The sequence below is a fragment of the Sus scrofa genome, chromosome 10 (genome assembly GCF_054392235.1).
Source record: "Sus scrofa isolate SSC_HxYL_T2T_F1_AM1 chromosome 10, Sscrofa_HxYL_maternal_Yorkshire_Landrace_v2.0, whole genome shotgun sequence".
Classification (NCBI taxonomy): Eukaryota; Metazoa; Chordata; class Mammalia; order Artiodactyla; family Suidae; genus Sus; species Sus scrofa.
Window position 1 is genome coordinate 59,442,694 of NC_139392.1, and position 26,000 is coordinate 59,468,693.

Consider the following 26,000-nt stretch of genomic DNA (forward strand, 5'->3'; position numbering starts at 1 on the left):
ATAGCATTGTGGTCAGAAAAGATGCTTGATATGATTTCAATTTTCTTAAAGTTACCAAGGCTTAATTTGTGATCCAGAATGTGATCAATCCTAGACAATGTTTGATGTGCACTCAAGAAGAATGTGTATTCTGTTGCTTTTGGACGGAATGTCCTATAAATATATACTAGGCCCATCTGGTTTAATGCTTCATTTAGGCCCTGTGTTTCCTTGTTGATTTTCTGTCTGGATGATCTGTCCATTGCTGCAAATAGGGTTGGGGGTGGGGGAATGGGCTGGGGTTTGGGATGGAAATGCTATAAAACTGGGTTGTGATGATTCATTGTACAATTACAAATGTAATAAAATTCATTGAGTAAAAAAATACGTACATATATTTTAAAATAATGACCCAATGTTAAATCTTGAGTGACAGAACTAAACAGCCTACATGAGTGGTGAAAAGCAGTAGAAAGGTGCGTTTATTTACCTACACTTTCTTCCAAGAGAGCTCTGAATCCTTTACTCTGTTTTTTATTATTTCCTCTTTTTGGGAAAGGTTTGAAAATTAGATAATTGAGATGGAAAGAGGTAAGTATACAACTTTAACGTGAATTAGTTTTCAGTAGCAAGACAAAAGCTTGAGTGTTCTCATTTCTCTCTTGCAATCTAAAGTCTATGTACACCACAGTTTTGAAGGTAAGAATTTTTGATTACTAAATGGACAAGGACACAAAAATATTTCTATGTGTATTAAATCCAGTTTGAATCCTACGAATCAGTGAATAATTTCTATCATCTTTCTTCCAACAGGATAGCTTTGTTATATAGAATAATACAACATACTGTTATTTATTTGAATTATGATTACATCAAATACTAAAGATACTGAAGAAAGCAAAATCCTGGTACTTATTTCTCGAAAGGTATGTAAGCATCACCTTTTGAGCACCAGTTTGTCTTGTTTTAAGAAAGAAAGAGGAGTTCCTATTGCCCCAGTGGTTAAGGATTCAGTATGATCACTGCTGTGGCTCAGGTTCTACCCTTGGAGGGGAACTTCCACATGCCACAGATGCAGCAAAGTTTAAAAAAAAAGAAAGAAAAATGAAGATAATGACTTACAGAAAAAGCAGGTTTTGAAAAACGATAAAGCTGTTCCACTGTGCTCATTTATACAGAGTGAAATTCAAATTTAGGCTAAAGAGTAAGTTCTCTATCCTTTGCCTATAAACATTTTAAAGGCTGTTTGTTTTGTTTTGTTTTATTTATTTATTTTTTTAGGGCTGCAGTGTGGCACATGGAAGATCCCAGGCTAGGGGTCAAATCAGAGCTGCAGTTGCCAGCCTATGACATGGCCACAGCAAAGCCAGATCCAAGCTGTGTCTGCAACCTGCACCACAGCTCATGGCAACACCAGATCTGTAACCCACTGAGCAAGGCCAGGGATTGAACCTGTATCCTCATGGTTACTAGTCGGGTTTGTTACCACTGAGCCAAATGTGAACTTTTTTTTTTTTTTTTTGTGAACTTCTTAAAAGCTCTTTCCAGAGCAAAGGTGCTTCCAAGTTTCCGTCTGGTCAAAAAAAAAAAAAAAAAAAAGAACTACACAACAAAGCCTGCATATTTTAAAAACAAATTTTAATGCTTGGGCCTCAGCTACAATAATATGAGACCAGGAGGCATAGGACCTATACACTGAAAACTATAAGACGCTGTTGAAAGAAATCAAAGATGACACAGATAGGAAGATATACCATGCTCTTGCATTGAAGAATCAGTTCTGTCAAAATGACCATACTACCTGAGGCAATCTACAGATACAATGTAATCCCTAAAAAATTATCAATGGCATTTTTCAGAATTAGAACAAAAAAAATTTTAATTTGTATTTAAACACAATAGTCAAAGCAATCCTGAGGAAAATAAAAAGGAGATGGAGGAATCAAGCTCCCAAAATTCAGACTATACTACAAAGCTACAGTCATCAAAACAGTATGATACTAGCACAAGAACAGGGATATAGATTAATGGAAAAGGACAGGAAGCCTAGAAACAAACCTATTCAATTACGTCAATGTATGACAAAGGAGGCAAGAATATACAATGGAGAAGACAGTCTCTTCAGTCAGTGGTGCTGGGAAAACTGGAACATTCTCTTAACACCATACACAAAAACATATTCAAAATGGACTAAAGATCTAAAAGCAAGCCTGGATAGTATAAAACTCTTATTAGAGGAAACAAGCAGGACACTCTTTGACATAAATCACAGCAATATCTTTTTGGATCCATCTTCTACAGTAACGAGAATAAAAACAAAAAATAAACAAAAAGGACCTAAACTGAACTTAAAAACTTTTGTAGAACAAAGGAAACCAAAAATAAAACAAAAAGACAAGCCACAGAATGGGAGAAGATCTCTGTAAAGTGATCAACAGAGGATTAATCTCCAAAATACATAAACAGCTGATATAGATATATATCAAAAAGACAAACAACCCAATTAAAAAATGGGCAGAAGACCTAAATAGACATTTCTCCAAAGAAGACAGATGGCCAAAAAGCACATGAAAAGATACTCAACATCACTATTTATTAGAGAAATGCAAATCAAAACTACTATGAGGTACTTACCTTACAACCAGCCAGAATAGTCATTATCAAAAAGTCTACAAACAGTAAGTGCTGGAGAGGGTGTGGAGAAAAAGGAACCCTATCACACTGTTGGTGGGATTGTAAATGGGTACAACCACTGTAGAAAACAGTATGGAGATGCCTCAGAAAACCAAAAATAGAATTACCATTTGATCCAGCAATCCCACTCCTGGGCATCTATCCAGAGAAAACCATGACTCAAAAAGACACATGTACTCCAATGTTCACTGCAACACTATTTGCAATAGCCAAGACATGGAAACAATCTGAACGTCCATCAACAGAGGAATGGATCAAGAAGATGTGGTAAATATACACAATGGAATATTACTCAGCCATTAAAATGAATGAAATATCAGCATTTTTAACAACATGGATGGACCTCTAAATTACCATGCTATGTGAAGTCAGTCAGACAATGAGACACCAACATCATATGCTATCACTGACATGAAGAATCTGAAAAAAGGACAGAATGAACTTCTTTGCAGAAAAGATACTGACTGACAGACTTTGAAAAACTTATGGTCTCCAAAGGAGACAGTTTGGGGGGTGGGGGAATGTGCTGGTGTTATGGGATGGAAATCCTATAAAATTGGATTGTGATGATCATTGTACAACTATAAATGTAATAAATTCATTGAAGAAAATAACATAATAAAAAAATAAAGCTAGCCTTCAGAGTTCCCGGTGTGGCACAGCAGAAATGAATCCGACTAGGAACCATGAGGTTGTGGGTTTGATCCCTGGCCTCGCTCAGTTGGTTAAGGCTCTGGTGTTGCTGTCAGCAGTGGTGTAGGTCGCAGACATGGCTCTGATCTGGAGTTGCTGTGGCTGTGGCGTAGGCCGGTAGCTTCAGCTCCAGATAGACCCCTAGCCTGGGAACCTCCATATGCCACGGATGTGGCCCTAAAAAGCAAAAAAACAAAAAAATAAAATTAAAAAAAAGACTATTCTCATTATTTGAACAATTCAACTACAGACTGCTAACCAAAAATGGGAAACTATGAATACTTCTTTGTGGCTACAGCATAACTATTACATCATACTGAAATACAGAATCTATTACAAAGGACAGTATCTAAAAAATTTTCAGACAAATTCACAGTAGATGCCTCTTACCTCATAAATGTTGGGGTGCCACATTTTGGTCAAGAATCTGAAGGTAGGTGGTGAATATGGGTAGTCAATAGGAAATTTAATATGAGCCTGAAAAGAAAAAAAAAATGAAATACTAATAAATGAGACTATAGGTTATTCATCTGCCTTACAATTCGACTTAATACAATCCAGTGAAACAAACCTCCTTTCTATACTGTAGACTCTGGAGATTAAAATAGCTTATGTATATTTTATAGCCACAATGCCAGCATTATTATTAGCATGTTCTTAAACTATCTCTTCAAATATTTATAAAAATTTATGTTAAAACTGCCAGAGCTCAACAGTTATATAATTTTTAATTGAGTACACATTAGGGGAAAACAGTTTAATATGCAAAAGTGCTTCACATGTTAATAGTTGTATTTTAATAACAAAAATTAATACAATTTTATGATACATAATATAAAACAAAACTATTTTTTTCTTTACCTAACACCAAGTTAACTAACACCCAGAAATAATAAATGCTACCATTCGATATGGCTCCTTCCAGGAGTTTCTGGTGCTTACATATTATGCTTATCTCTTTACAAAAAGCTTATTTTCAAAAATCTGAATATTCTATATTTCATACTGTTTCTTCCATCTGTATCATAGCATAAATATTTTCCTATGTTATAAAATAGTTTCTAAATGTATGATTGTTAGTATCTGCATAATGTTCTATCATATGGACATATAGATGAACCATTTTCTAAAAATTATTTCCTTACTTTGAGACATCTGGGTTGTCTTTCACTTTTTTGCTACCATGAATACTGCTACCATGAATGTGCTTGGCAGTATCCCCTATTTCAAATATGAAGAAATCCAGACAAAGCCTCATCTAACAGTACCAGTAAAAGGGAGTGAGGAAGGGAATGAAAGGACAAGCTAAAAATAAGCTAAGGACAGCAGTAAAAACAACAGAGACAGGAGCCTCAAAAACGGTCTTCAATGAAAGCCATGAGAAAAATAGCAAAAACTGTAATAATCAACTCCTTCAAGACCTGGAGAATAGCCAAAGACTTGCAGCCATTCAGGGAGCATTTATTCAAGAAAAACAGATGAAAATCTATTCTTTTTTTCTGTCTTTTTAGGGCTATACCCACAGGATATGGAAGTTCCCAGGCCAGGGGTTGAAATCAGAGCTATACCTGCTGGCCTATTCCACAGCCACAGCACACCAGATCCGAGCCGCAACTGGGACCTACACCACAGCTCACGGCAATGATGGATCCCCAACCCACTGAGTGAGGCCAGGCATCAAACCCACATCCTCATGGATACTAGTCAGGTTCTTTAAAGCTGAGCCACAATGAGAGCTCTGAAAATCTATTCTTAAGAGTAATCTTTGTTGTGTTTTAACTTGTTCTCGTCCCTTGCTTTGTTCTCCACAGCTATGGTAACCTTAACACCAAGAGCTCACATTTAAGGTGAGGACCACTAGAGTTCCTGCCATGGCACAATGGGTTAAGAATCTGACTACAGTGGCTTGGGTCACTGTGGAGGTGTGGGTTTGAATCCTGGCCTGGAAGAGTGGGTTAAAGGATATGGTGTTGCAGCAGCTGTGGCATAGGTCACAGCTGTGGCTTGGATTCAGTCACTGGCTCACAAACTTCCATATGCCACAGGTTCAGCCAGTAAATAAAAAACATTTTTTTTTTAAGTTAAAAAAGGAGTTCCTGTCTTGGCTCAGCAGTTAACAAACCTGAATAGCATCCATGAGGATGCAGGTTAAATCCCTGGCCTTGCTCAGTGGTTAAGGATCCTGTGTTGCCATGAGCTGTGGTGTAGGTTGCAGACATGGCTTGGATCTGACATTGCTTTGGCTATGGTGTAGGCCGGTAGCTTCAGCTCCGATTGGACCCCTAGCCTGGGAACCTCCATATGCCATGGGAGTGGACCAAGAAATGGCAAAAAGACCAAAAAAAAAAAAAAAAAAAAAAAAAAAAAAAAAAAAAAAAAGAGTAGTTTTTTGAGACACTAATCTGCCATCTTTTCGGTCTGCTAGCTTTCCAATTAAAAGTTGCTATTCCTTGCCCAAACAATTCATCTCCAAATTTATTGGCCTGTCGGGCAAAGTGAGCTTGGGTTCAGTACCAGTATTACCGGTCTTAACAGAGCTGTTAGGAGTATGTGATAATCCAAGTTCAATATTGAGTAAATTGTCTGGCACAACGTTCAGTAGGCAATTTTTGGAATTATTATTATATTTATTACCATATTGAGTGAATTTAATATATTTTGTCAAGGCACTATTAGCCTAAATTTTGAAGGCAGGAGAATAAGAAAATAGTTCAAGTTGTTAAAATTTTAGAAACAATAATCAAGGGAAAAGTTGTATGGAGATGCTTTGTAGTATTCTTGCAACTTTTCTGCAAAGTCTGAAATTATGTCAAAAATAAAAGATGAAATAACAAAACCAAGCGAAGAACAGAAGTCACAGAATGGGCCAGAACTTCTTCAAAGTCTTATTCTCAAAGAACTGTCATTATATGACCTTTCTGGTGGTTCCCTAGAAGACTGCACTTGCAAGACTGTCTATATTTTACCTGATTTGGAGCTCGGCTAATGTGAAAATATCTTTCCTGGGGCGGGGGGGTGCCAAAAACAGTTAACAGGTAACTGTTTAACTTCAAAGCTGCCTATTAGGTCAAAGAGACTAACCAAATATTTTGATAGAAAAGGCTGGGATAAGAGATATTCAGAGGGCTTTGAAAATCTCTGACAAATTTCTAAGAATCTAGAATACCAAGCCAATATGCCCTGGTTATGTGCAAGCTCAGAAAATTCATGAGAGGTTATTAAAAGGCCCTAAACATTCTGGGAGGAGGGGGGAAGCAACTTACCAAAGGCCTTAAACTACCACATCTGGGTGAGCTTGAGGATCTGTACAGACAGGAAGTGAAGGCTAAAGCAGAGTTTGAAACTACCTAGCTGATTGTTAAAGGGATGCCCCCAAATCCATATAGAGCTCCTCTAAAGAGCCCAAGACGCTTGTTGGTTCCAGGAAAAGATTAAATCTAAATTAATTGAATAAAGGAAATCTCTGCCCAATCATTAGGTGACTACAAAGCTAGTCTAGGGGAAATATAACTGGCCACATATAACCAAGAATATACACATTACAGAATTAAGTCATAAAAATGACTAAGCACAGAAGCAATTATAACAAAGAACAAAAATCTTGTTGCCACAATACATTTATTACTTAAAGATCCAGTTTTCAACAAAATATTATAAGACATGAAAAGAAACAAAGTATGGCCCACACACTGGGTGAAAAAGCAACCAACAGAAGCTGGAGACCCAGATATTGGATTGATTAGATTAAGATTTTAAATCAGTATATTAAATATATCCCAAGGACTAAAAGATACCATGGCTAAAGCAGTAAGGAAACTATGACAAAAATGTTTTAGCACTTTGAGAATACCAATAAAAAGATTGTAAAAAAAGTATCAAGGAGTTCCCATTGTGGCACAGCGGAAATGAATCCAACTAGTATCCATGAGGTGTGGGTTCCATCCCTGGTCTTGCTCAGTGGGTCGGGGATCTGGCGTTGCTGTGAGCTGTGGTGTACATCGCTAACGTGACTTGGATCTGGTATACTGTGGCTGCAGTGTAGGCCACCAGCTGTAGTATGGGAACTTCCATATGCTACAGGCGTGGACCTAAAAGGGGGGGGGGGGGGGAAGAGGGAAAAAAAGAATCAAAAAGTTTTGAGAAAAAAATAAGAACTAAATATAAAATGTGGAGTTGAAAAATACAGTAATTGAAATTTTGAAAATTTGCTAGGGGGCTGTTTGGCAGATTTGAGCAAGCAGGAAAAAATGAATAAGTGAACTGAAGATACGTCTATTTAGATTAACCAGTCTGAGTAAGAGAAATAAAAAGCAATTAACAGAGACCTGTGGGACACCATCAGGATATCAATATATGCATACTGGGAGTCTCAGCAGAAGTGGAAACAATGGAACAAAGAGTATTTGAAGAAATAATGGCCCAAAACTTCCCAAATATGATGGAAAACACTGACCCTCATAACTAATAAGCTCAACAAACTCCCAGTAGAAAAAATTCAGATACACATCTACATATATCATGATCAAACTGCTGAAAACCAAAGACAGAATCTTTGAAGCAGCATGAGAGGAATAATCCATCAAATACAACGGAGTATCAAGTCAAATAGATGCTGTCTCATCAGAAACCAGAAAGCCACAAGGCAGTGGAATATCATTCAAAGTGCTCAAAGAAGAAAAATCTGTCAATCAAGAATTCTATGTTTAGGAGTTCCTGATGTGGCTCAGCAGGTTAAGAACCCGACTAGTACCTACGAGGATGTGGATTCGATCCCTGGCCTCAATCAGTGGATTAAGGATTCAGTGTTGCCACAAGCTGCATCACTGGTGATGGATGTGACTCGGATCTGGCTGCAGCTGGGATCCGAGCCACGTCTGCAACCTAAACCACAGCTCATGGCAACACCAGATTCTTAACGCACTGAGCAAGCCAGGGATCAAACCTGCGTCCTCATGGATACTAGTCAGATTCCTTTCTGCTGAGCCAGGACAGCAACTCTAAATGTATTGTTTATAACCTTTTTTCCTTCCAATTTGAAAGAGAATTTCATAGTCTAATAATTATAAATCTACTGATGGGCACAATATATACAAAGAAGTAATTTGTATAACAATAAAAGTAAAGGGGAAGGATCAGAGTTACACAAGAGCAAACATTTTGTATATTATTAAAATTAAGATGGTTATTAATTGAACTACATATGATGTTGATTGTAATCCTGAGAGTAACCACAAAGAAAATAACTCAAAAATTCAATACCCTATCATTACTGAAAACATCCAACAATTTACGAATACAAAGGAAATACCTCAATTTGATAAAGGGTATCTATTAAACAAAATCATAACATTGTACTTAAGAGACTGAATGCTTTCTTGCTAATTTCAGAAATAAGACAAGGATGTCCACTCTCACCACTTCTATTCAACATAGTTTCAGAGGTGTTAGCCAGGGCAACTGGGCAAGGAAATGAAATAAAAGGCATCTTGGTTGGAAAGGAAGAAAAAAAATTTAATCTATTTACAAATTACAAAATCCTGTATATAGAAAACTCAAAGGAACCCACTAAATATAACAGTAACAAATTCAGCAAAGTTGCAAGATAAAAGATCAATATGCCAGCATCAAATATATTTCTATAGGTTAGTACTAAACAAACCAAAAATATTAAGAAAATTCCATTCATAACAGCATCAAAAAGAATAAAACAGGGAGTTCCCGCCGTGGCTCAGTGGGTTACAAATCCGCCTAGTATGCATGAGGATGTGGGTTCGATCCTTGGCCTCACTCAGTGGGTTAAGGATCTGGCGTTGCCATGAGCTATGATGTAGGTCATAGATGTGGCCTGGATCCCACACTGCTGTGGCTGTGGCATAGGCCAGTAGTTGCAGCTCTGATTAGACCCCTAGGATGGGAACTTTCATATGCCAAAGGTGTGGACCTAAAAACCAAAAAAAAAGAAATAAACAAAAGAATCAAAAACATAAAAGTGCAAAGCTTATAATTTGTAAAGTACACAACACTGTTAAAAAGAAATTAAAGACTTGGAGTTCCTGTCATGGCACAGCGGAAATGAATCCGACTAGGAACCTAGGAACCATGAGGTTGGGAGTTTGATGCCTGGCCTCGCTCGGTGGGTTAAGGAATCGGTGTCACTGTGAGCTGTGGCGCAGGTCACAGACGTGGCTTGGATCCCACGTTGCTGTGGCTGTGGTGTAGGCTGGCAGCTAGTTCCAATTAGACCCCTAGCCAGGGAAGCTCCATATCCCGTGAGTGCAGCCCTAAAAAGCAAACAAACAAACAAAAAAAACAGAGAGACTTAAATGAAATGATATTACACATTCATGGATGTAAGACTGTTGTAATCTTCCCCAAGCTGACCTACAGGTTCAACACAACTGTGTAGAAACTCTTGTTGCCTTCTTTGGAAATGGAAAAGTTGGCACTAAAATTCACATAGTAATTCACGAGACCCAGAAGAGCCAAAACCATTTGAAAAAGAACAAAATTAGACAACTCATATTTTGCAATTTCAAAACTTCCTACAAATCCATGGTAATCAAGATAGTGTGGTACTAATATAAGAACCATTCAATGCAGGGGGCGCATGGGGGTAGGTGTTTTCAACATATTGTGCTGAGACAACTGGATAGTCACAAAGAATGGAGTTAAATTCTTTGAAATACACCAAAGAACTCAAGTTTTTAATAACGCCTACCCTCAGGAGAAACTAGTTAATCAGAGCCTCACTTGCTAGGTTATTATAAGCACCTAACTGACCCAGGTAAAGAGAAATACCTAATTCTAATCCTAATAATCCACCTAAAGTGGAGAGGAAAAAACTGAAAAACTCTTGTGAAAAGTTCACAGTCCAGAGGCAAAGCCTCTCTAAAGGTCTGAAACCCAAAGACAGGAGGACAGAAATCCTCCCCATCCCCTCACATCTCACCATTATATTACTAAAGCACTTACACCAGTGCCTTTTACCCAGTACATCACATCTGACTAATAAAATATCACAAGGCATACCAAAAGGAAAAATCACAAATGAAAAGATAGAGCAATGATTACAACCAGACATGGTAAGGATGCTGGATTAGACCGGGAATTTATAATAATTTATAATTATATACAGTTTATAATTATATACAATTATAATATAATTGTAGACTGGGAAAGGGGTGAGGGGTGGACAGAAGAGAATATCCAAGGACTGTGGGACAACTACAAAAAGTTTTAAATACACTTACACTTATTATTCCTAAGTGATAGGAATATCAGAAGTAACAGAAAACGCCATAAGGAAAACAAAACGAACGCACAAAATGGGAGAAAGTATTTGCAAATCATTTATCTGATAAGGGACATGTATCCAGAATCCCATGTTGCTGTGGCTGTGGTGTAGACCAGTGGCTACAGCTCCAATTAGACCCCTAGCCTGGGAACCTCCACATGCCACGGGTCAGGCCGTAAAAAGCAAATAAATAAATAATAAATAAAAGATATAGGATTTGGGAGTTCCCTTCATGTCTCAGCAGTTAATGAACCTGATGAGGACCCATGAGGATGCACATTTGGTCCCTGGCCTTGTTCAGTGGCTTAATGATCTGGTATTGCTGCGAGCTGTGGTGTAGGTCGCAAACGCGATTCAGATATGGCCATGCTGTGGCTGTGGCCTATAGATACGGCTCTGATTCAATCCCTAGCCTGGGAACTTCCACATTCCCGTTGCACAACGGGAGGGGGAAAAAAGTGGGATGGACAAGGAGTTTGGGGTTTGTAGATACAAACTATTACATTTAAAATAGATAAGCAATGAGGTCCTACTGTAGAGCACAGCAAACTATGTCCAGACTCTTAGGGTAGACCACAATGGAAGATAATAAGAGAAAAATAATGTGTATATATATGTATGACTTGGTCACTATGCTATATAACAGAAATCGACTCAACAGTATAAATCAACTATACCCAAATAAAAAATAAATTTTAAAAACATGGTATGGGGCTTTGGGAATGAGGAAAATGTTCTAAAATTGATGATGGTGATGGTTGCACAATTTTATGAATGTTATTAGAAAACACTGAATTGTATACTTTATTATTATTATTATTATTGTTTGTCTTTTGAGGGCCACACCCATGGCATATGGAGGTTCTCAGGCTAGGGGTCAAATCAGAGCCACAGCTGCCAGCCCTACACCACAGCCACAGCCATGCCAGATCTGAGCCGCATTTGCGACCTACACCACAGCTCACAGCAACACTGGATCCTTAACCTACTGAGCGAACCCTCAACCTCATGGTTTCTAGTCGGATTCACTTCCACCGCGCCACAACAGGAACCTCCTGTATTGTGTACTTTAAATTAGTAGACTGTATAGTATGCATTAAAATCACAATAAATCTTATTAAAAAAAAAAACAACCTGGAGCCCAAAAGCAGTCACACTGTAGTAGCAACAGCATACTGAGCTCCTCAGATCCTGGTTTCAAGAAACCTTTTATAATAAAATGAACCAGGGCCCTTTGAAGAAATACCTGATTCTAGATCTGGGGTGGGGACAATACAAAATGAGCATGGAACATTTTATGGTGCCTGAAAGGAAATGCTAAAGAAAAAAAATGAGAGGCACATAAAAACAACAAAGGAGCCAAGCTGAAAGAGCCCCTATTGGCCTAAAGAAAAGCAATTCACAGTACTAGATGATGACTCAAGGTATTAAAAATAAGTAAGAGCATACAGGTATAAATTATTGAATGAAAAAATACTAGCAAGAGAAGTATAGCAGTACTCCAGATAATATATGTAGCTATATCCTATTAAGGAGGTGGAGTTTAATTTCTTTTCCCCTTGAGTGTGGGCAAGAATGAATGACTCTCTTCCTAAGAACAGAGTATGGAAAAGAAACACTAACTTTACAGGTGAGAAACCTTGCAGACAACACCTTATTAACATCACTGGTGCGAAGTCATGGTGACATCATGACTTTCTTTTTTTTTTGTCTTTTTTTTTGTTGTTGTTGTTGTTGTTTTTTGTCTTATTTTTTTTTGTCTTTTTTTTTTGTTGTTGTTGTTGTTGTTGACATCATGACTTTCTTGATAAGATGTGGTGAGAAATGTAGTTCATCTCTGTAGTGTTTTTACCCCAAACCCATAAACCAGTCTTATCATAAGAAAAACATTAGCCAAACCCAAATGGAGAGTCATTCTACAAAATACCTGGCCAACTCTTTTCAAAACCTTCAAGACTGGAAGTTCCCATGTGCCCTAGCAGGTTAAGTATTTGGTGTTGTCACAGCTGTGGCACAGGTCACAACTATAATGGGGGTTCCATCTCTGTCCAGGGAAATTACACGTCACAGGTGCGACCCTAAAAAAACAAAACTGTCAAGGTACTCATGAAAAAGATTTAAAAAGTGGAGAAACCATCAAGTATCAGAGGAAACTAAGGAGAAATGACAACTAAATGCAGTAACCTGAACTAGATGCAGGAATAATAAAAAGACATTAGGGACAGTAAGGGAGAATCAAGTGCGACTGCTAAAGCATATGAGGTTTCTTTTGGGGTGATGAAATATACTGGACTTAGATGTCAGTGATGGTTATACAACTCTGTGAATACAATAAAAACCAATGAACTGTACACTTTGACTGGCTGAAATATTTTTTTGGCTGTGCTCATGGCACATGGAGGTTTCCAGGCCAGGGATCGAATGCAAGCCAAACCGGTGATAATGCTGGATCCTTAACCAGAAGGCCACCAGGAAACTCCTTAACATAAGTTTTAAAAGTATCATCTTCAGAATAAAGTCAAGTTTAAATTATCTTTGATTAATTTTTAAAAGTACCATGCCTATCCAACACCCATTTCTGATAAAAAGCCTTCAGAGGAGCTCCTGTCTGTGGCTTAGCGGTTAATGAACCTGACTAGCATCCATGAGGATGAGGGTTCTATACCTGGCCTCGCTCAGTGAGTTAAGGATCCGGTGTTCCCATGAGCTGTGGTGTAGGTTGCAGACGCAGCTTGGATCCCATGTTGCTGTGGCGTAGCCCCTAGCCTGGGAATCTCCATATGCTGTGGATGCGGCACTAAAAAAGGACAAAAAAAAAAAAAAAAAAAAAAAAAAAAAAAAGCCTTCAGAAAGTGGGCATAGAAGGAACCTACCTCAACATAATAAAGGCCATATATGACAAACCCACAGCTAGCATCATTCTCAATGGTGAAAAGCTGAAAGAATTCCCATTGAGACCAGGAACAAGACAAGGATGTCCCCTCTCGCCACTACTATTCAACGTAGTTTTGGAAGTCCCGCCACAGCAATCAGAGAAGAAAAATAAATAAAAGGAATCCAAATTGGAAAGAAGTAAAACCATCACCATTTGCAAATGACATGATACTACACCTAGAAAATCCTACAGATGCTACCAGAAAACTGTTACAGCTCATCAATGAATCTGACAAAGTCACAGGATACAAAATTAATACATAGAAATTGACTGCATTTTTATATACTAACAACAAAAAAATCAAGAAGAGAAATTAGGGAAACAATCCCATTTACCATCACATCAAAAAGAATAAAATACTTAGGAGATAAACCTACCTAAAGAGACCAAAGATCTGTATTCTGAAGACTCTAGATGCTGATAAAAGAAATCAAAGAGGACACAAACAGATGGAAAGACGTCTATACCATGCTCTTGGATTGGAAGAATATTATCAAAATGACTATAGTACCCAAGGCAATCTACAGGTTCAATGCAATCCCTATGAAATTACCAAGGACATTTTTCACAGAACTAGAAAAAAATATCTTACAAGTTTATTTGGAAGCACAAAAGACCCAGAAGAGCCAAAGCCATCCTGAGAAAGAAAAATGGAGCTGGAGGAATCAGGCTCCCTGACTTCAGACTATATTACAAAGCTGCAGTCATCAAAACTGTGGTACTGGCACAAAGACAGAAATGTAGACCACTGGAACAAGATAGAGAGCACAGAATTAAACCCACACACCTACAGTCAAATAATCTATGACAAAGGGGGCCAGAATATACAATGGAGAAAAGACAGTCCCTTCAGCAAGTGGTGGTGGGAAAACTGGACAGCAACATGTAAATGAATGAAATTAGAACACTTCCTGGAGTTCCTGTCAAGGCTCAGTGGTTAACGAATCCGACTAGGTACCATGACGTTGCAGGTTCAGTCCCTGGCCTCACTCAGTGGGCTAAGGATCCAGCGTTGCCGTGAGCTGTAGTGTAGGCTGCAGATGCAGCTCAGATCCCATGTTGTTGTGGCCCTGGCATAGGCTGTGGCCCTGGTATAGGCCGGCAGCTACAGCTCTGATTAGACCCCTAGCCTGGGAACCTCCATATGTCACAGGTACAGCTAGAAAAGACAAAAAAAATAAAAAAATAAACAAATGGGACTTAATTAAGTTTCTGCACAGCAAAGGAAACCCTAAATGAAATAAAAAGATAACCCACAGAATGGGAGAAAATATTTGCAAATGAAGCAACTGACAAGGGATTAATCTCCAAAATTTATAAACACCTTTTGCAGCTCAATACCAAAAAAACAAACAACCCCATCAAAAAATGGGCAGAAGATCTGAACAGACTCTTCTCCAAAGAAGACATACAGATGGCCAAGAAACACATGAAAAGATGTTCAACATCACTAATTATTACAGAAATGCAAATCAAAACCACATATGAGGTACCCTTACACCGGCCAGAATGGCCATCATCAAAAAGTCTACAAATAGTAAGTACTGGAGAGAGTGTGGAGAAAAAGGAACCCTATTACACTGTTGGTGGGATTGTAAACTGGTGTAACCACTGTGGAAAACAGTATGGAGATGCCTCAGAAAACTAAAAATAGAATTACCATTTGATCCAGCAAACCTAATCCTGGGTATCTATCCAGATAAAACCATGACTTGAAAAGACACATGTACTCCAATGTTTACTGCAGCACTATATACAACAGTCGAGACATGGAAACAACCTAAATGTCTATCAACAGAGTAGTGGATAAAGAAGATATGGTACATATACACAATGGAGTATTATTCAGCCATTAAAAGGAACGAAATACCAGCATTTTTAGCAACATGGATGGACCTGGAAATTATCATGCCAAGTGAAGTTAGTCATACAGTGAGACACCAACATCATATGCTATCACTGACATGTGGAATCTAAAAAAAGGACAGAATGAACTTCTTTGCAGAACAGATACTGACTCATAGACTTTGAAAAACGTATGATCTCCAAAGGAGACAGGTTAGGGGCTGGGAGGATGGGCTGGTTGTTTGGGATGGAAATGCTATAAAATTGGATCCTGATGATCACTGTACAACTATAAATGTAATAAATTCATTGAGTAATTAAAAAGAAAGTATCATGCCTAAATTACGCTTCTGTTACAACTGGAAAAGATAACATTAGGTGGTGTACCCCTGGTAAGGTTATTTCAGTTGTTATAAAAACTCTTTAAATGCACTTTATAATCCTAAAGAATTTACTCAAGTTAAAATTCAAGGAGAATATTCTGCAACGGTGCTTCCCAGAGATTATGCAATTTTACCACTATCATTCTTCAGAACCTTATGAATAATTTAAACATATTTCTTCACATATATATTGACCCATAATTATCTAAATTATCTGTGAGTATATATTTAATATTATCTCTTCATAGTGAAGTATAAGGAAACAATATTCAACTCATCGCTGATTTTATCTTCCTCTTTGAAATTCTCTGAAATAAAGCAAATTACAATAAGTAACTTTCACGTAAAACTTCAAATGAGATATTTTATATCATTTCAATTTTATTCACAGAACTGTATAAACTTTTTTTTTTTAAAGTTGAGAGGAATTCCCATCGTGGCACAGTGGAAACAAATCTGACTAGGAACCACGAGGTTGTGAGTTCGATTCCAGGCCTCACTCAGTGGGTTAAGGATCCAGCATTGCCGTGAGCTGTGGTGTAAGTTGCAGGTGCAGCTCAGATACCAAGTGGCCGTGGCTGTGGCGTAGGCTGGAGGCTACAGCTCCAATTAGACCCCCAGCCTGGGAACTTCCATATGCCACCGGTGTGGCCCTAAAAAGCAAAAAAAAAAACAAAAACAAACAAACAAAAAACACCTTGAGAAAAAAAGGCATCTGGCCTTGGCAATCTCTGCTAAGCAAATCATTTAAATCTCCAATTCTTTCTTTTATTTTTTTAAATAAAATGGTGAGAAACACTGACCTTAGACATATCGTGAGGATCATATACAAATTTAAAAAGAACCTTCATGGAGTTCCCGTTGTGGCTCAGTGGTTAATGAATCTGACTAGGAACCATGACGTTGGGGGTTTGATGCCTGGCCTTGCTCAGTGGGTTAAGGATCCGGCATTGCTGTGAGCTGTGGTGTAGGTTGCAGATGCAGCTCGGATCCTGCATTGCTGTGGCTCTGGCATAGGCCAGTGGCCACAGCTTCAATTAGACTCCTAGCCTGGCAACCTCCATATGCCGCGAGAGCGGCCCTAGAAAAGGCAAAAAGACCAAAAAAAAAAAAAAAAAAGGAACCCCAAGACATATAATCTTAAATCATCAAAAATCAAAGACTAAGGGAGTTCCCATCGTGGCGCAGTGGTTAACGAATCCAACTAGGAACCATGAGGTTGCGGGTTCCGTCCCCGCCCTTGCTCAGTGGGTTAACGGTCCGGCGTTGCCGTGAGCTGTGGTGTAGGTTGCAGACGCGGCTCGGATCCCGCGTTGCTATGGCTCTGGCGTAGGAGCCTGGGAACCTCCATATGCCGCAGGAGCGGCCCAAAGAAATAGCAAAAAGACAAAAAAAAAAAAAAAAAAAAAAAAAAAAAAATCAAAGACTAAAATATTTTCATTGTACTCAGGAGCATTTAAGCTTAATACAAAAACTTGTGCTCTTACCCATTCCCAATCCTAGTAAACCGTGGTGTATGACTCGAGCTATAAACTTATGAGAACAAGGGAAATTTGAATATTGACTAGATATTAAGGAATTAACTTTTTCAGTTGTAATAATAATATTATGGTTACTTTTTTAAAGGAGGCCCTTATATTCACAAGTGAAATAACATGATGTATGAGGAGTTCCTGTTGTGGCTCAGCAGTAATGAAAGTGACTAGCATCCACGAGGATGCAGGTTTGATCGCTGGTCTCGCTCAGTGGGTTAAGGATCCTGCATTGCTGTGGCAGCCAGAGCATAGGCCGGCAGCTACACTTCCGACTGGACCCCTAGCCTGGAACCTTTCATATGCCACAGGTGTTGCCCTAAAAAGACAAAAAAGAAAAAGAAAAAAAAAAAAAAAAGATGTCTCATCAGTTACAAAATAATGCAGAGAGTAGATAAGGTATAGATAAAACAAATTTGCTATGAGTTAATTATGGAAGCTAAGTGATAGGTATACAGAGTTTATTATATTCCTATCTCTAATTTCATATTACAGAAAACTTCAAACATACAAAAAGCTTAAAAATGAGATGACAAATATGCAATTATTTTTTAAAGCATTAGAGCACTTTGCACAACTAGTATAAGCATACCATTATAATAGCAATAGATGTCACTATTAACCACATGAACGTGAAGGAACTTTGGCAAGTTGATAATAAAGTTCATGCAAAAGAGAAAATACATGAAAATAATACTGTTTTTTTTGTAAAAACCAGTAACAGGGAGGGGTTCACACTAACAGAAAAACATCCTACAAAGATGCTATTAAAAGAGGAAATTACACACAGACAGTGATACAGAATAGAATAAGCTATTAAAAAACAATAAAGGTAATACTTCAAATAAATAGGAGAAAGAGTAAAATATTATTGGGGTAAATGACTCTTCCTCTGGATAAAAGGGTAAAGACACTTATAGACACTTGAACTGAAAATCAGGTTTCACTTTTTTTTCTTTCTTTTTCAGCCACACACTTGGCACATGGAAGTTCTCAGGCCAGGGATAGAATCTGGGCTGCAGCTTCGACCTACACCACACCCTTAACCCACTGGGCCAGGCCAGGGATTGACTGCACACCTCCACTAAGACAAGCAGGACCATTGACCTGCTGGGCCATGGTGGAAACTCCCAGATTTCACTTTCAAGGAGAAAAAAGATCAAGCTTTAGCTTCAAGATGCATCAACAAAGGTTGTGAAAATCTGGACAATCCTTGATCTCCCCAAGAATAAAAAGGAGTTCATAATCAAGTAGCAAAAGATGGATTGTTCCGTAGCCATAGTAACAAACAGCCACTAGGACCAGTTTTAAATTGCTTATGAAACAAGAACAAACTTTAAACCTATTTAAACAACAACTTGCCTCAGTGAATATGTTTTTGCAAGCCAATCTATCAGCAAGTCCCTTGCTGCTTCTTATTTTTTTGTCTTTTTGCCTTTTCTAGGGCCACACCTGTGGCACATGGAGGTTCCCAGGCTAGGGGTCTACTCAGAGCTGTAGCTGCCAGCCTTCACCAGAGCCACAGCAATGCAGGATCCAAGCCTCATCTGCAACCTACACTACAGCTCACCGTAACGCCAGATCCTTAACCCACTGAGCAAGGCCAGGCATTGAACTGCAACCTCATGGTTCCTAGTCAGATACGTTAGCCACTGAACCATGACGGGAACTCCGTCCCTTGCTTCTTCAAAGCCAGACAACTGGGAACACGCTCCCTTCAACAAACACACTTCTGAATACCAACCAATCAGTAATGGTCTCAACCAAGTATCTATGTTCCCATTAATTAATGCCAATCTCACAATGGCTGTGAAAACTCCACCATTCCCTAAACTTCACATTTCTCAAAAAGCCTGTAAGATCAGCAGTGTGCTCTACTTGGAGAGACTATAACCACCAAAGCTCTCTTTAAATAATAAACTCAGTTTTGTGTTTTTTAAATATTGAAGAGGTCTTTTATGCCCTTTATAAATTTAATCATGAAATAGTTTAATTTCATATATGAATATATCAAGAAATATAGGAGATACATCTGAAGTCATATCTAAAAACATACAGTTGTGTTCTTTTAAAAAATAATAAGAAAAACATACAATTGTTAGAAAAGTAATTTAGGCTCTGAAACTTTTTTTTTTTTTTTTTTTTTTTTGGTCTTTTTGCCTTTTCTAGGGCTGCTTTCGTGGCATATGGAGATACCCAGGCTAGGGGTCAAATTGGAGCCGTAGCCACTGGCCTACGCCAGAGCCACAGCAACGCGGGATCTGAGCTGCATCTGCAACCTACACCATAGCTCACGGCAACGCCAGATCCTTAACCCACTGAGCAAGGCCAAGGATCGAACCCGCAACGTCCTGGTTCCTAGTCAGATTGGTTAACCACGCACCACAACGGGAACTCCTTTTTTTGCTTTTTTTAAGGGCCGCACCTGCGGTACATGGAAGTTCTAAGGCTAGGATTGGAGCTGCAGCTGCCAGCCTAAGCCACAGCCACAGAAACACCAGATCTGAGGTGCATCTGTGACCTTTGCCACAGCTTGAGGCAACCCTGGATCTTCAACTCAATGATCGAGGCCAGGGATCCAACCTACATTCTCATGAGAACTTTGTTGGGTTCTTAATCCACTGAGCCACAAAGAGAACTCCAGGGATGACTCTGTTTTCTAGACTGAGGAAACAGGTGAACATTAAGAGCTGGAAGCAGTAATAAATAATGCTTATAATGTGCATATAGGTAACAGGCATTGAGCTAAATGCTTAAAATGCATCATTTTATCACTCAGTTGTAAATTAAAAAGGTGAGATGTGTGGACAAGACAGATGCGGTGACTTTTAATTGAGGAACAGATTATTTTCTAATCCATATTTCTGACCACCAAGAAACATTTCCCCATTTATCATTTTGTCTTCCTGAGCCATTTCATTTCTTAGGATTCTCCAATTCCACTGTCCCCTCATGCTCCAGCTTTTCTGTCTATTCTTTCTCATACTCTTTAGCTCCTCTCAAGATCTTTTTTTTTTTCCAAAACATTGGAAATCAATTATAATAAAATAAAAAAGTTCCTTTTTCTCTTGGCAGTGCCCATGACACGTGGAAGATCCCAAGCCAGGGATCAAACGTGTACCACAGCAGCAACTGAAGCTGCTAGGGTGACAACACCAGATCCTTAGCCTGCTGTGTCACAAGAAACTCCAAGATCTTTTATTTTTTTAGGGCTGCACCCAGGGCATATGGAAATTCCCAGGCTAGGGGTTGAACTGGAACTGCAGTTGCCAGCCTACACCACAGCCACAGCAATGCCAGATATGGGTGGCATCTGCAACCTACCCCTCAGCTCATAGCAATGCAGGATCCTCAACTGAGTGAGGCCAGTATCCTCACAGATACTAGTCAGGTTCATTATGCTGAGCCACAACAAGCACTCCCAAGACCTTTCTTTTTTTTTTTTTTAAATAATTTTTTTTTTGGGGGGGGTCTTTTTGCTATTTCTTTGGGCCGCTCCCACAGCATATGGAGGTTCCCAGGCTAGGGGTCAAATCGGAGCTGTAGCCACTGGCCTACGCCAGAGCCACAGCAACATGGGATCCGAGCTGCATCTGCAACCTACACCACAGCTCACGGTAACGCCGGATCGTTAACCCACTGAGCAAGGGCGGGGACGGAACCCGAAACCTCATGGTTCCTAAGTCGGATTCGTTAACCACTGCGCCGTGACGGGAACTCCCCAAGACCTTTTTAACTTATTAGGTTCTCACTATAACTTTTCCGTGGTTCTCTATTCTCCCCAAATGTGACATGTTACAAAAACCAAATATTTCTAGGCAGAAAGAGGCCCTTAAAAAAAAAAACAAAAAAAACAAAAACAAAAAAACCAAAAAAGTAATTTAGATAACAGAAAACATATGGAAATGAAGTAGCTATACATCAGCTTGGGACAAATTTTGCTAACCCCATGTGCTGTATTAATTTTATCTTACGAATTAGTTTCATATGGAATTTTAGCTATGACAAAACAAATATGAATAGTGAAATACATTCTAATTATTCCTTCTACCTGGTTATTAATACACTATTAAATAGGTTATGAGGAGTTCCCGACATGGTGCAGTGGTTAACGAATCTGACTAGAAACCATGAGGTTGCGGGTTCGGTCCCTGCCCTTGCTCAGTGGGTTAACGATCTGGCATTGCTGTTAGCTGTGGTGTAGGTTGCAGATGCAGCTCGGATCCCATGTTGCTGTGGCTCTGGCGTAGGCCAGTGGCTACAGCTCCGATTTGACCCCTAGCCTGGGAACCTCCATATGCCGTGGGAGTGGCCCAAGAAATGGCAAAAAGGCAAAAAAAAAGACCAAAAAAAAAAAAAAAAAAAAAAAAGGTTATGAAAAAGTTTCCAGGAGTTCCCATGGTGGCGCATCAGAAATGAATCCGACTAGGAATCATGAGGTTTCAGGTTCGATCCCTGGCCTCACTCAGTGGGTTAGGGATCTGGCATTGCTGTGGCTCTGGTGTAGGCTGGCAGCAACAGCTATTTGACCCCTAGCCTGGGAACCTCCATATGCTGTAGGTATGACCTAAAAAGACAAAAAAGAAAAGAAAAAGTTTCCAAATTTTAACCACAACTATACTTGGTAAGAGGTCAGCTGACAGCAAATATAGCGTTTACTGTTACATTTGGCTTAGTGCCTGAAGTTAGTGTGAAATAAGGACACTCCCACTGCTGAGTTTTTCTGCAATGTCATCAGCTCACAACTGCTATAGGATATGTTTCCAACCTGACGGCAAAAGCAATCAAAACATGTTTTCTTACTAACTTGCCAAAAGTTTCAGAAGTCTGCCAACCACCAATACAAACTTAAATTGTTCACTAACAGTATTTGAAGAATAAATTGAATAGCTATACCTAGTGCCACAGTCTTTAAAGTGAAGAAATTATGTCCTCATTGATTATGAATCCCATTAGGAAAAGTTTAGAATTATTGTAATACTTAGTCTAAAATTGAGATTAAATATACAAATAACAGGAAATACCTGATGCTCTTACTGGAATCTAAAAAGCAAACTTCAGACAGTTAAGGAAAAATAATCCTCAGTAACAATACTGATAGCTCTCTTTTTTCAACAGAATATAAAAATGATTCTTTCAGCTTAGAAAGTAAACACTTTTATTCCCAAAATAAAAGCCAGAGGAAAGCATGCCACCATCAACTGGGTTAATGTTAACTGAACTAGCAGATAAGATCTTTGAGGTGGATTTTTGATTAAAAATACGTCAACAAGTCTATTTACTACTGCCTCCTCACAGACTGTTTATTTTAAAAGGTTTTTTTATTTAATTTAATTAATTAATTTATTTATTTATTTTTGCTTTTTAGGGCCACACCCGCAGCATATGGAGACTTCCAGGCTAGGGATCGAATCGGAGCTACAGCTGCTGGCCTACACCACAGCCACAGCAACACCAGATCTGAGCTGCATCTGAGACCTACACCACAGCTCACAGCAACATCGGATCCTAAACACAGTAAATGAAGCCAGGGATAGAACCCACAACATGGTTCCTAGTCAGATTCATTTCCTCTGAGCCACAACGGGAACTCCTTAAAAGGTATTTTTATTTTTTAAAAATCATAAACCCAGAATGACAAATGAGAGGACACAAAAGCAACAAAAATTTGGAAGCTCGAAATCAGAAGAATCAGTAGCAACTAATTTACAGGACTGGAGAATGTTTAAAACAAGTCTGCTGGTCAGGAAGCCCAAGAGTAGGTTTACTTCCTCTAGTGAACCACAGACACACTCAGAAATTAGAAGTACTAGCTACAAGTTGTGTCAAAAATAAGAGGACTGGTCAAAAGTCCGTATAAAAAGTAATCAGAGAAGCTCCTGCTATAGCACAGTTAGTTAATGATCCAGCTAATTTCTTTGAAGGTACCAGTTTGATAGCCAGCCTGGCACAGTGGGTTAAGAATCTGGCATTGCCACTGCTGTGGTCTAAATCAGCTCTGGCTGGGATTTAGTCCCTGGCTTAGGAACTTCTGCATGTTGTGGGTGTGGCCAAAAAAAAATAGTCATAACCCCAGAACTTACCCCTTTCCATGCTGATCAGTAATAAGCCCATACCACACCAACAAAATACTGAAAGTTTACTCTCTGCCATGGTTGAACTGAGTAGAGCTGAGTATGGGGAAACCAACATGAAAACAGGGCAAATCTCACTACTGAATCACAAGATCCTGGATTTCTTTTCCATCTGGCTCTAAAAAGGAAGGCAACCAGGCCTATATGTGCCAGGTAGAAGGAAGGATTCTTCACTGGAGTAGCTAACCATTCCCCACCAAAAACAAAACAAAACAAAACAAAACAAAACAAAAACAAAAACAAAAACAAAAACAAAGAAAGAAAGCCAACTATACCTCAATACGGTGGTTTAAAAAAATTTTTTTTCTGAGTTCCTGTTGTGGCTCAGTGGTAATGAACCTGACTAGTATTGATGAATAATGCAGGTTTGATCCCCGGCTTCAATCAGTGGGTCAAGGATCTGGCATTGCTGTGGCTGTGGTGGGTAGGCCAGCAGCTGTAGCTCTGATTCGACCCCTAGCCTGGCAATCTCCACATGCTAAGGGTATGGCCCTAAAAAGACAAAAAAAAAAAAAAAAAAAAAAAAAAAAGAAGTCACTGCAGTAGCTTGGGTTCCTGTGGAGTCTCAGGCTTTACCCTTTTCTTTTTTAGGGCCACACCTGTGGCATATGGAAGTTCCTAGGCTAGGGGTCGAATGAGAGCTGCAACTGCCGACCTACACCACAGCCATAGCAATGTGGGATTCAAGCTGTGTCTGTGACCTACACCACAGCTCATGGCAACACCGGATCCTTAACCCACTGAGTAAGGCCAGGGATCGAACCTGCAACCTCATAGATCCTAGTCAGATTCGTTTCTGCTGCACCACAATAGAAACTCCAAAAATTGGGTTTGTTACTGCTGAGCCTCGACTGAAACTCCCTGTGGGGGTCTCAGGTTTGATCCTGGCCCAGCTCAGTGGGTTAAAGGATCCGACATTGCCACAGCTGCAGCTTGGATTCCATCCCTGGCCCAGGAACTTCCATGTGACACAGGTACAGCCATTTAAAAAAAAAAAAAAAAATTCATATGGAATCTCAAGGAACTCAGAACAGCCAAAATAATCTTGAAAAAGAAGAACAAAGTTTGGAGATCTCATACTTCGGATGTCAAAACATAATATAAAGCTACAGTAATCAAAACAATGTAAGACTAGCATAAAGACAGACCCATAATTACGGAATACAAAGAAAGTCCAGAAATGAACCCTCACATACGTGATCAAATAATTTTTGACAAAAGTGCCAGGACCATTCAATTACGAAAACATAGGTTTTTTTTTTGTTTTTTTTTTGTTTTTTTGTCTTTTGTCGTTGTTGTTGTTGTTGCTATTTCTTGGGCCGCTCCCGCAGCATATGGAGGTTCCCAGGCTAGGGGTCAAATCGGAGCTGTAGCCACCGGCCTACGCCAGAGCCACAGCAACTCGGGATCCGAGCCGCGTCTGCAACCTACACCACAGCTCACGGCAACGCCGGACCGTTAACCCACTGAGCAAGGGCAGGGACCGAACCCGCAACCTCATGGTTCCTAGTCGGATTCGTTAACCACTGCACCACGATGGGAACTCCGAAAACATAGTTTTTTAACAAATGATAGGAAAACCAGACACCTACTTGGAAAAGAATGAAATGTCTGATGTGGTATATAAATAAATATATGAAATTAGATCCTTACCTTACTCTACATACAAATATTAACTCAAAAGGGATCAAAGACCTAAATATAAAACCTAAATTTATAAAACTCTTAGAACAAAATGGGAAAGCTTTATGACTGGGTTTGGCAATGATTTCTATATGACATCAAAAGCACAGCAACAAAGAAAAAAAAAATAAGATGGACTACATCAAAATTAAAAATTGTTATTCGAAGTTCCCGTCATGGCGCAGTGGTTAACGAATCTGACTAGGAACCATGAGGTTGCGGGTTCGATCCCTGCCCTTGCTCAGTGGGTTAACGATCTGGTGTTGTGGTGAGCTGTGGTGTAGGTCGCAGATGCGGCTCGGATCCCGCGTTGCTGTGGCTCTGGCGTAGGCTGGCAGCTACAGCTCCGATTTGACCCCTAGTCTGGGAACTTCCATATGCCGCGGGAGCGGTCCAAGAAATGGCAAAAAGACAAAAAAAAAAAAAAAAAAAAAAAAAATTGTTATTCATCAGGTGACACTATCAAAAGAGTAAAAAAGCAATCCACAGGAGAAAATATTTGCAAATCATACATCTGATGAAGGATTCAACTCAACAATATTAAGTATTAAAAACTAGATGAAAGAAAATTTACAAGTGGCCAATATGCATATGGAAGCTACTCAATATCTCATTAGAGAAATGTAATGACTAAACCACAAAATCAAAATGATATCACTTTAGACCCATTAGGATGGCTATTACCAAAGCAAATAAAACAACAAAATAAATGATAGTGAGGATGTGGAGAAACTGGAAATGCTTTTTGTGCAGTACTGGTAGGAATGTAAATTGGTGCAGCCACTATGAAAAACAGTATGAAGATTCCTCAAAAAAAAAAATAAAAAT

At 39.1% G+C, this 26,000-nt stretch overlaps 1 protein-coding gene across 5 annotated transcripts in view; it reads right to left on the minus strand.

Moving 5' to 3' along the window:
• The window catches only part of UBE2R2 (ubiquitin conjugating enzyme E2 R2), a 120,942-nt gene that overhangs the window by 35,014 nt on the left and 59,928 nt on the right, over positions 1 to 26,000 (minus strand). For all 5 annotated transcript variants that reach the window (XR_014817777.1, XR_014817778.1, XM_021064700.2 and 2 more), the window contains one exon: positions 3,757 to 3,843. Coding sequence is in view for 3 of the 5 variants with exons in the window: in XM_021064700.2 (XP_020920359.1) it covers positions 3,757 to 3,843 (87 nt within the window). In the remaining 2 variants the exon portion in view is untranslated. The remainder of the gene's footprint in view (positions 1 to 3,756; positions 3,844 to 26,000) is intronic.